The 12,988-nt window shown below is 33.2% G+C and overlaps 1 protein-coding gene across 3 annotated transcripts in view; it reads right to left on the bottom strand.

Moving 5' to 3' along the window:
* The window catches only part of Rhp (GTP-Rho-binding protein rhophilin), a 270,103-nt gene that overhangs the window by 7,484 nt on the left and 249,631 nt on the right, over positions 1-12,988 (bottom strand). For all 3 annotated transcript variants that reach the window (XM_085961190.1, XM_085961191.1, XM_085961192.1), the window contains exons 5-10: positions 11,189-11,342; positions 3,978-4,119; positions 2,833-2,924; positions 2,029-2,178; positions 533-691; positions 129-207 (exon numbers count right to left, since the gene is read on the bottom strand). In XM_085961190.1, coding sequence (XP_085817316.1) covers positions 129-207; positions 533-691; positions 2,029-2,178; positions 2,833-2,924; positions 3,978-4,119; positions 11,189-11,342 — 776 coding nt within the window. The remainder of the gene's footprint in view (positions 1-128; positions 208-532; positions 692-2,028; positions 2,179-2,832; positions 2,925-3,977; positions 4,120-11,188; positions 11,343-12,988) is intronic.

Here is a 12,988-nt window from a genome sequence, read left to right as displayed (position 1 = left end):
CTAAATGAGTTAAGTTAGCAGATGGCATTACCAAATATATTTTGAATGATTCTTAATTCGTTGTTGCATGATACAGACTAATTAATACTATGTTGATACGCTAATATGTACATATTGTGTTTCCTTACCTTTGTAGAATTCTGTTTTGATATGGACCAAGGAGACCCATGAATATGGCACGTAACTCATTACAGATTCGGCTTGCATCTATAAAAGGGGAAAAATTATGTAGTATCGACTAGGTACTTAAATTATTTAACATATTACATCGATTATAGTTCTGGATTAAAAAAAACTTGTAAATTAACTTACATGGTTTGTTTGCACATATAAACATTTGTCATTTTTATATCATAAATAATAATGGCAAAGACTTTATACCAAATGATTATTTAATCTTTACCTTGACTTTTGACAAATAATTTAGTTTATAAACACTTGCCACAAATAGTGCAAATTGATTTATTCATCGATCAGTAAATGTTAAAATTACAAGATTGTTTTGAAAACACTGGACTGGAGGTGTTATTACCTTTTGACTAAGCAGCTGGTATTGCTGAGCCAGTGTCCTGCTCTCCTGGCAGAGGTCCAAGCAGAGTGGCAGGTCATCGCACAACTCCTTCTCCCGAGCTGTGCATTCTTCTTCAGCTCCCAACACCAGCTTTTCGAACAGACATTCACGAGCTTGAGCCTGAAAGTGGATAATTATTAATAAATATAAGATAATCCCTTTTTAGTGCTACAATAGTTATTTAGTGATTTATTTTATTCATGTCTAAATCATTTTGTAATGGAGTACTAAATAGTTAGTATTTAGCAGTGGTGAAGACTCGATAGCAGATGATTAAACATTTACCTTGACAAAAATTTATTAACTGCCAAATGAAATTATTGGTGCTTGACATAATAAAATTCAATGTTTATTTGAGTGCATATTTAAATTACACATTGTTATTAATTATCTAATTTAATGATATCTCGGAATTATTCAATAGTATGTGTCAACACATTGAAAATATATTATTTAACTGAAACAGTGATGTCATCAAAAAATATTCACGCTAGATGGGAAACTAACTACACACAGAAAAACGAAATTAAAGAGAATTATTGAAAGAAGAGAGAAAGCAATAATAATTTGATGGTGGTATTATTCTTCTGCTGTAAACGTTTGGATCGAAACTGTAATGATATTATTTTAATATGCCTGGTTCGAAGTTGAATTTAAATAATTTATACTAATTTTATTGTTATTAAATAAAAAAAATACTACATTTTTTAATAGAAATGTACACATCTGAAAAATTACGTATTAGCGCCTGTACACGTGCATGGATCTACTTGCACCAATAGTGTGTATTTTGAAGTATCGCGATAATAACTGTTTACACAAAAATATGCAGACTGTGTCGCCAATCTCTTCTTCTCACACCTTTGTCATCAGATGAAGCATAGGGCGCAGGATTGTGCTCAATCTGTACTTGAGAAATTCAGGATGTATGCCATCTCCCCCCCCGGTGCCTTTCTGTTCTTGAGCCTTTCCACAGCTGATTTTATCTCGGCGTGCGTGGGCGAGCAATAGGAAATGTCGGTCACTAAGGGGATATCCAAAAGTAAGGCTTCCGCAGGATGTCAATGGGGTCCAAAGGGGGTGGGCGGATCAGCACTCCGCAGAAATGATTCTTCCAAATCTTCTTGACGCATTCTGCGTCAGACACTGGGGCCACAAACGGCTCCGGGAGTCGGGAGTCGGTGATTGCTTGCCGCAGACTTCACGGGTGATTCTGAAGAGTTTTCTGGTCTCATTTCTGCTTGCTGCCGCTTCAATTTGTCAATTCATAAATTTGCGCTTGTTGAGCCGCATGGATTGTTTGACTATTTGTTGTGCACACGTCAAGAAGTTTGTTTCGGTGCTTCAAGCTGTACAAGAAGTGGTCAATCCGACCATAACTTCTTTTACTATTTTAGAAACATGAATATTGCAATCCTTTACCACAAAGCATCAATAATAAAATTATTGTTTCTTACCAGCATCAAATTGACGAGCATGTCCAACATGTCAGGCCCAAGATCCATGCTAGGTGCATTGGTGAAGTTCTCGTGGATGTACCGGAACATTCCGGCTGCTCGGAGTAAGGAGTCAACTGCAGAGTCCAAACCTTTTGATTCGCAGCGATCCTATTTAAATAATAGTTATGAAGAATAATTAATTAAATAATTTGTAGTAAAATGGTTAATCTTATTCAAATAATGTGGGCTTATATATATAATCAATAGATGGCAGTATCTAAATGTAAGGTTACAGTAACTAATGATAGATGGCAGTAATAGAATTGATAATCTTTAAAAATATACATAGTACTCGATACTAAAATTAAATAAAATGAATTCGATTAGTGGCAGGTTTGTGGACTTGGAGACCCAAGGCACTGACCGGTTATGAGACCCACACGATAAAAAAATTAATGAAAACCCATAAATTCTAACTACCAACGTAACTAGTAAAAATAACAATGTATCTCCCTCTATCCAATTACTAGGTATTAAAGATGACAGTTATAGGTAGTGAAATTTATATTAATAAAGTGGTTTCCTTTTGATGTAAGTTGCAGGGATTTTGTTATACTTTGGGTTATATTTTATACGTACTCAATTTGTAAGAAATACGCATATATTTAAGATTTTTGAAAGATTTAATGATTGTATGACTTATTTGAACTGTTTCGAAGCCCTTTATAAATCGTCTGACGAACCGATTACGTCATTTGCGTCAGAAAAAAATCGATGCTTAAAGCTATATAAAAACTTTCATTGTATTTTCAAGTTTCTGACCTGCTTTGCTCCGATTTGTGTGTATATTGCTGCCATATTAAACAAGATGCAAGCTTTTTCAAAGGCAACAGTCCTCTGGCATGATGGTACACCTAGAAATGATACAAAATAAATAAATTAGTGGATACAATTTATTAATGAACTATCTACAGTCCAGTGTTTCCTAACCGTTGAAATCTTTGGCCGGTCCAAAGTTATGAAGTGGCAACTCTACCTAAGTACTATTATCTGTTGTTTGTTCTACCGAGGAGCAGATCTAACCTGCCATTGATGATGCCAATTGGGAGGGTGATATCTCTGTTGTCTGAACCAAATCGCTTCGGATGTCGATATATTCCACCTACGTGAGATGAGTATAGGTGGACGTTGTTTTATAAATTCTTAAAATATGGTCCTGTTAGCTCATTCGGTGTGCTTCCATGCTTTATAATAATTTATAATTTTTGTAGTTTTTACTTTACTTTTCATACTGTTTTTGTGATACTGCATATATTTATTTCTTCTTTACAATGTTTCTTTGTTTTTAGATGTCATGTTGTGAACGTCTTAAATTTATAATTCGTAATGTTCGCGGTATGCTAAAATAAATAAATTTGAATTTAAAAAATAAATTTGTCTACTTATAAAATAAAATTTAAAATCTAAATAACGAAAATTACTACTGTATAAATAATGTTTATTTCTAAGTTAGCGGTCCGCGAAATATTTCTCCCAGTTTTGCCGGTCCGCAGGTATAAAAAGGTAGAGAAGCACTGGTACATGTTATAATAATAAAATTATTGTAGTAGGTATCTGTCCATTTGTTCAGTTAAAACACAGAATTACCGGGCCAATACTGACGAAACTTGCAGAACTTAGGTATAGACTATATTGTTGGTAAATTATAGGTACCAACTAAGTAGATTTTCATTTCGATTCCAGATATCAAGAGTAATTAATCGAAAATAACGAAACAATATGGTAAGAGGCACGGGTAGAGAAACACGCGACCTGGAAATCGGGAAATCCGTATTAAATTTATTCACTGTATACATATCTTTCCGTATTTAACGCGGACGAACTTCGTGGGCGATCGCTAGTAGGTAATAAAATAAATATAATTTAAAAGGTTTGGGGAAATCAACTTTGCAAAGAATTTAAATTACCTGTCAGCGAATCGAACCACTCGAAATATATTCCTAAGCTTCTGTCAGGGGGAAAGAATCTTCTCTCGATGAAGTAAAGCTGGTTGTAATAGCGAAAGAGGAGGGCCACACCGCTGGAGTGCCGGACGGGAGTTCGTATTGCCTGGAAACATAAAAAAAAATAGTTATTAATTACTAGGTAAGTAACAGTAAGTTATTTTTTAAATAAGTTGAGGTTTTCGGTTTTGATCTAAATCTAAATCGTTTATGAAATCATACAGGCGCTTTATAGCAAATGAAAAGTAAGAAGAAAACGAATTGAAACGAAAAAGTTCTGGATCACAGAGTGGGATGTAATGAAAACTCATTTTTGCCGGTAAAAGAGAAAAATTAACTCTTTGTTTTCGGTAGGCACACAGCTTGTTTCGACAGAATAAAAGAGATAATTTTGTTTTTTGAGTCGTCTCTAAAAATGAAATTTTAGTTTAACCTCTCTGGCTTATAATTTGCTTATTGAATCAATGTGACTATGATCACAAAATCGATTGAATAAATATGACAATACTTTTTAAATGTATCTCAATTTATTCTAAATCAATGGTGATGAATCCAAAATAGGCCACCGTCATAGATGAGAGTCGTTTTTTGGTGCATTGCATTCATTCTGGATAAATTTAGTATGCTAAAACATTTTAATTTTTTTATCTAACGATTTCCCCTCATTTCTTTTTCTGAGAGAGAGAGTGTGTGAGCTACGTGAGAAATAGAGTGACAAAAGAAATCATCGATGAAAAAAATGCAATCTATTGATTTTAATCGTTTTCTTTTAGTGCGTATAGCAACACAGAAATGCGGACATGTCAACACTGAAAAAATGCATTCAAATAATAATAATATCAAAGATAGCTGGGTACTGCCGCATTCCCACCAAAGTGTTAAAATAAACAATAAAAAAATGTGCAAATAAATACGTTCGTAATAATAATTAACGGAAATGTTTGCTATAAAAATGTGGGTACGCTTAAAAATGCGCAATATTGATTCCACTGTGGTTAATCCAATCAAGTTAGGCCAGGCCAGTGATGTTAAATCATTTCAATGCCAGTACCCCCAATTTTTCGAGAAGAACTTTTACCGTTTTTTTCAATATTCTCCCATAAGCTAGTTAGGTAAAAATATCTTCTTAAGAGTAATAAAAATTGTCTAACGATGGTTTAGGTTGCGGGTTCGAATCTCAAATTCGCGCGCTATTTTTCAATGAGTGTTTGCATACTATATAATGGCCCAATAGTTGGTTTACTATATCATATATACATATAACAAACATTATTCGTTACACAATGTGCTAAGATTTATTTATTTATTCGTATACTTTCAGTTTGTCGTTAATAAAAATAATATAAACACTATTATAACCATAATTATAACATAAACAAACATACATCTAATTATTAGTCTAGCCCGGTGTGCACAGCTTTTTCTTATTCAGCGGTGTAATTGCTAAATAAAATAACCACTCCTCCCCCAACCCAAAAATCACATTCTTCAATATTTCAATAAGTATGTAGGTACCTACCTGTGTGAATATATCATTTATATACTCGATTTTTTTAAATTAAAAATTACAATGACACTATTTTCTTTAATATTTATATGTTTAAAAAATATTTGTGTAATATAATATTGTTGAGAATTGTTACAGTGTTGGAAAAATAAATTACTGAAGTGCATTCTGGCCTGGAATAAAATTCCCTGTTCGCTGACATGACACGCTCCGCCACACTACACCACTGCTATTTATACTCCCGAAATCGTGGCGGAGAACCTCAGGATGCAAACCATATCCTCTGGGGATGTCCGAGAATGTGATTCGAAAGGGAAGAGATGCTCAAGTCGGTTCAACCCAAGGCCTGAACAAAAACGATGCATGAGTGCGAGTGAGAAAGTATTCGGCACCCTTACAATCTCTGCGACACGAGCTAGAGTAAGATAAAAGGTCTACATATGTGTGAGCTAGTTTCCAAAAGTATCGCCATCAAATCGGGGCGAAACGCTTCACATAGCGTCGATAACTTGTGAGCTCGTGTTGCTAAAATTGATATTTTTTGTGTTAAACATAAAGTCAATGGTAAATATTTTTAGTTAATTAAGTAGAAAAGATGGTTCTGTGTGTTGTGTTAAAATGTGGTAGCCGTACTGATAAGCAAGAAGATGGTATTACGTTTCATAGGTAAGTTGATACATGTTCGTGATAATTTTTTTGTATTTTATTATATATTTTAATATCAGTGACCTAGTGTTTCTTTAAAATAACTTAAATTATGGATATCTTTATCTAATGGTTGCATTTTGACCGCTTAAAAATACTAAATAACGTAAAAAAATAGAAAATTATATTTTAATTCTGAGCGTCTAGTGCGAGCAATTTGGGCGAGCACTAGCGAAATGGTCTATGGTCTCGAACATTTGTAGACGAATGCGTTCGCTCGCCCACAAACCAAACGCAAGGCACGCGGCTTCATTTAGCAATGCAACGGGTGGCGTCTAGATGTATCTATAGTCGAAGGTTCAACCAGCTGTTGGGCCCTCCTTGCTGCACGCCACAAAGGCCTACTATAATGCTTTTAAAAAAAATGCATCGTCTTATTGCGTGAAGCTTCACATAGTTTAGTATGTCCGTAGTATTTTAGCTTAGTTTTTACATAAGTATGATATGTAAATTAATTAGAATCATTTATTTCTCCGGATTCCTCTCTCCCTTGAGCACGTTTATTAGAAAAACTCAGTCAAAGCACACTTGAAAGCGCGGCGACTTCAGACTTGGGCATCTGCTCGTACTGATGCTTCACACCAAACGTAGGGCCTCGTGATACGCTCGATTAATAATACATATATAATAATCTACGTTCATAGTCAAATAAAAGAACAATGAAGAACAGTTATATAAATGACTGAATTAATAAATTAATATCACTTTGTCGCGATATTGATCTCGCGACACAAAGTTTTGGTATTTCAGGAAGCAATGTACATTTCATTGAATCTATACTAGTATACTAGCTTGTGCCAGACAGTCGAAGCCATACGTTTACATTTCTTCATACATGTAATAAAATATAATTTACCTATTGCTAAGTAGGTGTATGTTACTCGGTGCAATTTCGCACAATCGCCACGTTTTCCGGTACCGTGAATTGACACGCGTTTTTCTGATAATTTGTACTTAGTAAATTTTACAACGTATGGAAACCGAGACTGGACTAATAATTGCTATTATAAATTAGGCAGTTTTTAAATTTAATTCAATCCACAAATACATTTATTAACATTACTTATTTTGAACGTGATAGAAAGTGATATGTTTTAGTATAAGAAAATGCAGCTGGTACAATATATCCATAATTATGCAGCGCTCGAAATGAACAAAAAAATTAACCGGAGAAGCACTCTCATAAGTTATATACCCCGTTTACCCTTGCAAGGATTTACTGCTTAAAGTACGTATTATCGCGGCCATAACAAGAATATAATTACAAAATTTGTATTTGATAGAAATAATACTGAAATGTAATTTTGACACTCATATTGATTTCCATAGTAACGCACGTATATATTAATAATTTAGTTGTTAGGACCCTAGCAACCAATAATAGTGGATTGGATAACGGATTTCTTCCGAAATAACTTTTCATACAAAACAGAGTTAACTGAAAATGAATTCAATTCTACTTGATGGCTAAAAATATTAAAAAAATGCATTGGCATCGTGTTCTGATATATTCTAAAAGTTTCAAATGTCTAGCTAGTCGGGAACAATTGATTGCAACATTTGTACTGGACAAACAACCACCGGAAAAATAAGAATACCGGACTAATAAAAACGTTGTAAAATGCACTGTAAACATGTATTATCGTGCAAGTTGCAAGATTAAATGCATCCATCAAAAAAATTAGGAGCTTCTGAATTTTCACGCGACCGAGAACGATAGTGGCGAACTTGCCGGAGACAAAAACTAACTACACCGCGCAGAGCATATTATTGACGTTTACCAATTTTCACAACCAGTCAAATAGCACCATAAAATGACAACAGCGCGTCTCGCTTACGCGTGAAGAATGAGATTGATGCGGCAGTCAGCACTTTTACGTGTGAACAGTTATTATCGTGATTGTTGAATTAACACACGATTGGTGCCAGTAAATCCATGCTCGTATACAGGCGCTATTGCATTGAATGGGCAATTAATACAATGGCTTCTTCTTCTTGGAAATCTTATTTTAACGTGTGTGTTTATTGAATAGCACGTTAATAATATATATGACTAAGTACATGCAATGTACTACAACCCTATGGGACCTAATATGTTATAATGGTGGAATATTATTATCATCAGCTATTAAAAATATCAATAACTAATTTTAAAAATGTCGCTTTCCGGCAATGCATAAATAAAAAATGCATGTATTTCTAAAATCTTGTGTCATCACGAGTATTCAGTATAAATAACTAACCTATTTTAAAATTCTGTTAACAAATTCGACAAAAAATGTTACATTGTGGTGCTATGGATTGAACTAATTCAAATGCACCGGATGACCAAGTTAAGTAGATGTTTGCGTACACGACCGTTTTCAATATTTTGTAAAAAAAAAAAAAAAATGAGGCTCTTGGTCAGTCGTGTCAGCGTCCTAAGTCCCAAGACTTTTACTACGTAGACCAGTATGGGTATGCTGTAGCCAATGACATTAATTGTAGCGCATAATCGCCATTCATCGAATGACTGTCCCATAGAGCAGCGATGGTGAACCTTTTTATAATTATATGCCAAAATATTCGTAATAATGAGAGAATTACGTAAGAATTAATCGATTAATATTGAGGGTAAATTATAAATTAAGAACCGCTTTATATGGCTATTAGTAGTGTTAATTGTTTATTATACGTTTAAGGAAATATATTTTTTTTATTTCCGCTTCCATAAAGTGATAGCCTATCGCATCGTGGGTCCCAGGTTCGAATCCTGGGTCTGGCAAGTACACATATTGTTTTTCAATATGAGTATGAGTCAGAGTATGGACCTAATAGGTTGAATAAGTGGCTGACATTCATTTCTCGTAAAAACAAAAAAATCTGTTAATACAAACCTGTGGAGGCCCTATGATCTTATGAGGATCGGATATGGTCGGAAAAAAAGTGATAGCAAATAAAAAATAATAAAAAAACAATTTTAAATGCGATTTTTGGTATAATGTAATAATATGACACATATTGGTGAAACCTCAATTAAATGCGATATTTGTACTTATACAGGCGAAATATTTGACCAGTTAAACATACATATTCATTAGAAAAACCGAGAAAAAACCGCAACAAAGACGATATTTCTGAATTTACAAGAATAAGGTATAACCACCCAAAAATGTCATGCTGGAGAAACCTGATGACAAGTGATTTACATCTACACCTACTTGTTTTATTAGAAATTCAACAACTTAAAAACGCTGAAACATTAAAAATCTATTTAAATGCGGCTGTCATACATTTACAATATTACAACTCAAAAACTTTTACTGGTTACAAACCATTTAACGCAAATGCTTTTTCATATTATTACAGTGACGACGGTCCGGCTGATTCAAACACAATTTTGCAAGTGTGATGATTTGATGAAGAGTAGCCAATACCCTCTTGTAAAAAATGCAAATTTATTTTATAAAATTGATTTCATCTAAGATTCTTTCGGGTGCTAGCAAAAATACCGCGCGTGCCATAGGTTCGCCACCGCTGCCCTATAGCTATGTCTCGATTGCAGAAGAGATTCTGATCTTAATCTCATGGTCTGGTCTCCAGTCTTCGTATAGACGGAAAACGAGATAGGTATTTTGTGAATTAGGTATTGTTCGTAAATGGATCAATTATTATTGTATTACTATTCAAAGATTTATATATATTTATATTTATTTTTGATACTATTGGTGTATATGATAGGCGTGCATTTTTGAAGCAAGTATTAATAGACAATTCTGAAAAGTTTTTAAATATTAACTGTCAGAATTTGAAATGAATGGTAAGTATTTATTTCAAAGTATCGGTACCTATAAGTCCGCCAGTTTTAATGTTGAATGTAAAATATTGGTACAGCAAGAAATAATATTCAAAAATCAGTAGTAAAAATAAATAATCATTATTTAAATGACATGGGCCAATAGATAAAACCAATAACCACATAAAGTATATTCGTCTATGCATTCATGAATATCGGTAAGAACAAATTATTTATGATTACATTATTATTAAAAGAAGATCAACTAAGAAGTCGCACAGGTGCAGAAAAAAGAGCTAGATAGACATTTCACACAAGATATGCGAATGACCTCAAGATTAAATTAATAATTGATCAAAAATATAGGTAATCTACTACAAATATTACAGAAATCATATTAATAAAAAAATCCCTATGCTTATTTAAATACGTCCATAAAGATTATTTTTATACTTACCAATAAACATTTTTTACTTGCTGTTAATATTAAATAATTGCCACCATTTTAATTAAATACTTGCTATTTTTTTATTAAAATACTTGCTGTTTTTGCATATATATATATACTTACCAAATAATTAGAAGCCTATATGATATTAAGGTAGGTACACAAAAAATTTACTTTATGAACATAATATAGAGACACCTCTGTAAGTAAGTAAGTAAAAATTATCATTCTGTGAGAGCGTACAGGTCTTTATAATTTACAGAACCGACGAATAATTTTATGCGTGAAAGTGTTAAGCATAAAAAAATCCGGAATTTCACGCAAAATCCTACAGCACGCAATTTATGACTTCGTTGATTTTTGTTGTAGAAGCTAGTTTAACACTCACTCAAAACAAATAAGTAACAATAGTGAGTTTATGCATACACTTAGTGAGTTTTCACCAATCAATAGAAAATGCTTTTGACATCTTTTTTTAGTGTTTGACTTTTAACGAAGAAAGTTGACACTAATGTGAATGGCAAATAAATCAATAAATGCACATGCCGGTCACTAAACTGATAAAGTAAAATAAATCATTCAGAACAGGTTCGTCTAAATTTCTGTTTTAATTGGTATAGGCTCCTTTTCACTTGTACTGCATTTCTTGAAAGGCAAATTCAATTCTGAATAGGAAGATTTCATAAACCAATAATCTCAGTATAATAATTAATTAAGAAACTATTCTGACATAACCTTACCTGTCTCATATCCATGAAATCGGAGATCGCATCCTGGTAGACTCCTGCATCTTCACTATAGTGCTCCAAGATGAAGTCTGTGAAAGGTTCGCGAAAATCTACTTCCTTTGTCTCCTTCAAGCCCAGTGGAATCATCGGCATTACGCTGTCCTTACTGAAAACAAATGAAAAATATTTTTATTTTTTTGCCAATAAATTTATAGTAGGTATCACACCACTACGTTTTTGAATACAGAAAATATTTAGATTTTTCCCTCACTAGTAAAGATTGCGATTTGCGATCGCCATGGTTCTAAAACTTGTGCTGCCGAATTTCTCTGATGATCATCTACTCTACTCTACTACATGACAGATATTAAAATATTATCTATGTCCTAGTTTTATGATCAGTGACGTTCCTATGCAGTGTTGTGTTTATGGTAGATTTTTGGTGTCAAATTGTGTGCAAATTTGTTAAACACATTCCTGCCTATTTTGTATCTCTGTATTATAATATTAAACTGACGAATGCAATAAAAATTGTAAAATAAATTACAAACAAGTAGCGAAGGGTGGAGGTAGGCTGTTAAGATCCGCCATAAATAGCGCACATTAGACTTTGTTAGTCAAACGTATTTGTTTTTATTAAATTAAGCTACAATCACTTAAAGACGGTGTTGGTTAGTTTTTAAAAATGAATAAAACCCTGTTTAACCAAACCATAATAGTTTTGGTATATTTTGGGCAATACGACAAAATTGTGAACACTTTTTCATTCATTCGTTTTCATTGGATTAAGAATACATATTACACATATTGTTGGTTCATTTTTTTTTAATTCATTAACCTCTGCCTGTTGTTTCTTTTCTTCGGTTAAACTACAAAAAAATAAACATGAGGTACGTACCCACTAGTTTATTCTCATTTTGTTTTGCACGTTATAATCTTGTGACAAGGCTTATTATTAAACCTACAAAAAAAAAATAAGTCAGGCACGGGTCTGTCTAGTTTGTTGAATCGTAATTACAGGTATTTTTTTTTATTTCGCGTGTTTCTGAAAACTGTTTATAGTCACTAATTAAATACTTAAGTTAAACTTAGTAGAAAGGTGTGGTAATAAACAACTGTAGGAAAGAGTTGCACGCAAGTTGCGAACAATCATAAATCAAAATACAAAATTGATTTAAAGATTTTATTGAATAAAACTTTCATCGCTTGCAGCGGCGTATTGGAAGATGATGTCATGCCGTGATATCAAACAAGATGAACACGCCGTAAAAAATCGCAAATTCAATCAATCAGTGGGATATTGTTGTAGTTCGAGAAGGATTTTCAAAACAGTGTGGGAATTTGAAGACATCTTATGGGAAATAAAATCGGCATTTGGATCCGCGATAACTATCTACATACTTGTCTCATTTTGGCAGTGGTATGCCACTGACATAGCCAAGGGGGTAAATTATATTCTCAACCATGAAAGCTTTATAGAGATTAAGATCTTTAGATAGACAACGATAGATTCCTGTGTTATTACAACGTTTTTATTAGGTCGTATTCTTATTTGTCCGGTGGTTGTTTATCCAGTACAAATCTTGCAATCGATTTTTAACTAACTTCCCGACTAGCTAGACATTTTAAACTTTTAGAATATATCAGAACACGATGCCAATGCATTCTTTTAATACATTTTTAGCCATTAAGTAGAATTAAATTCATTTTGTTTTGTATGAAAAGTTATTTCGGAAGAAATCCGTAATCCAATCCACTATTATTGGTTGCTAGGGGTCTGGGGTCCTAGCAACTAAATTATTAAATACGTGC

Source organism: Rhyacophila brunnea, unplaced genomic scaffold (genome assembly GCF_057557595.1).
Source record: "Rhyacophila brunnea isolate RB1 unplaced genomic scaffold, BYU_Rbru_1.0 scaffold_12, whole genome shotgun sequence".
NCBI lineage: Eukaryota > Metazoa > Arthropoda > Insecta > Trichoptera > Rhyacophilidae > Rhyacophila > Rhyacophila brunnea.
The sequence above is the reverse complement of the archived record's forward strand: the minus strand, read 5'-3'. Positions and strand labels throughout refer to the sequence as shown.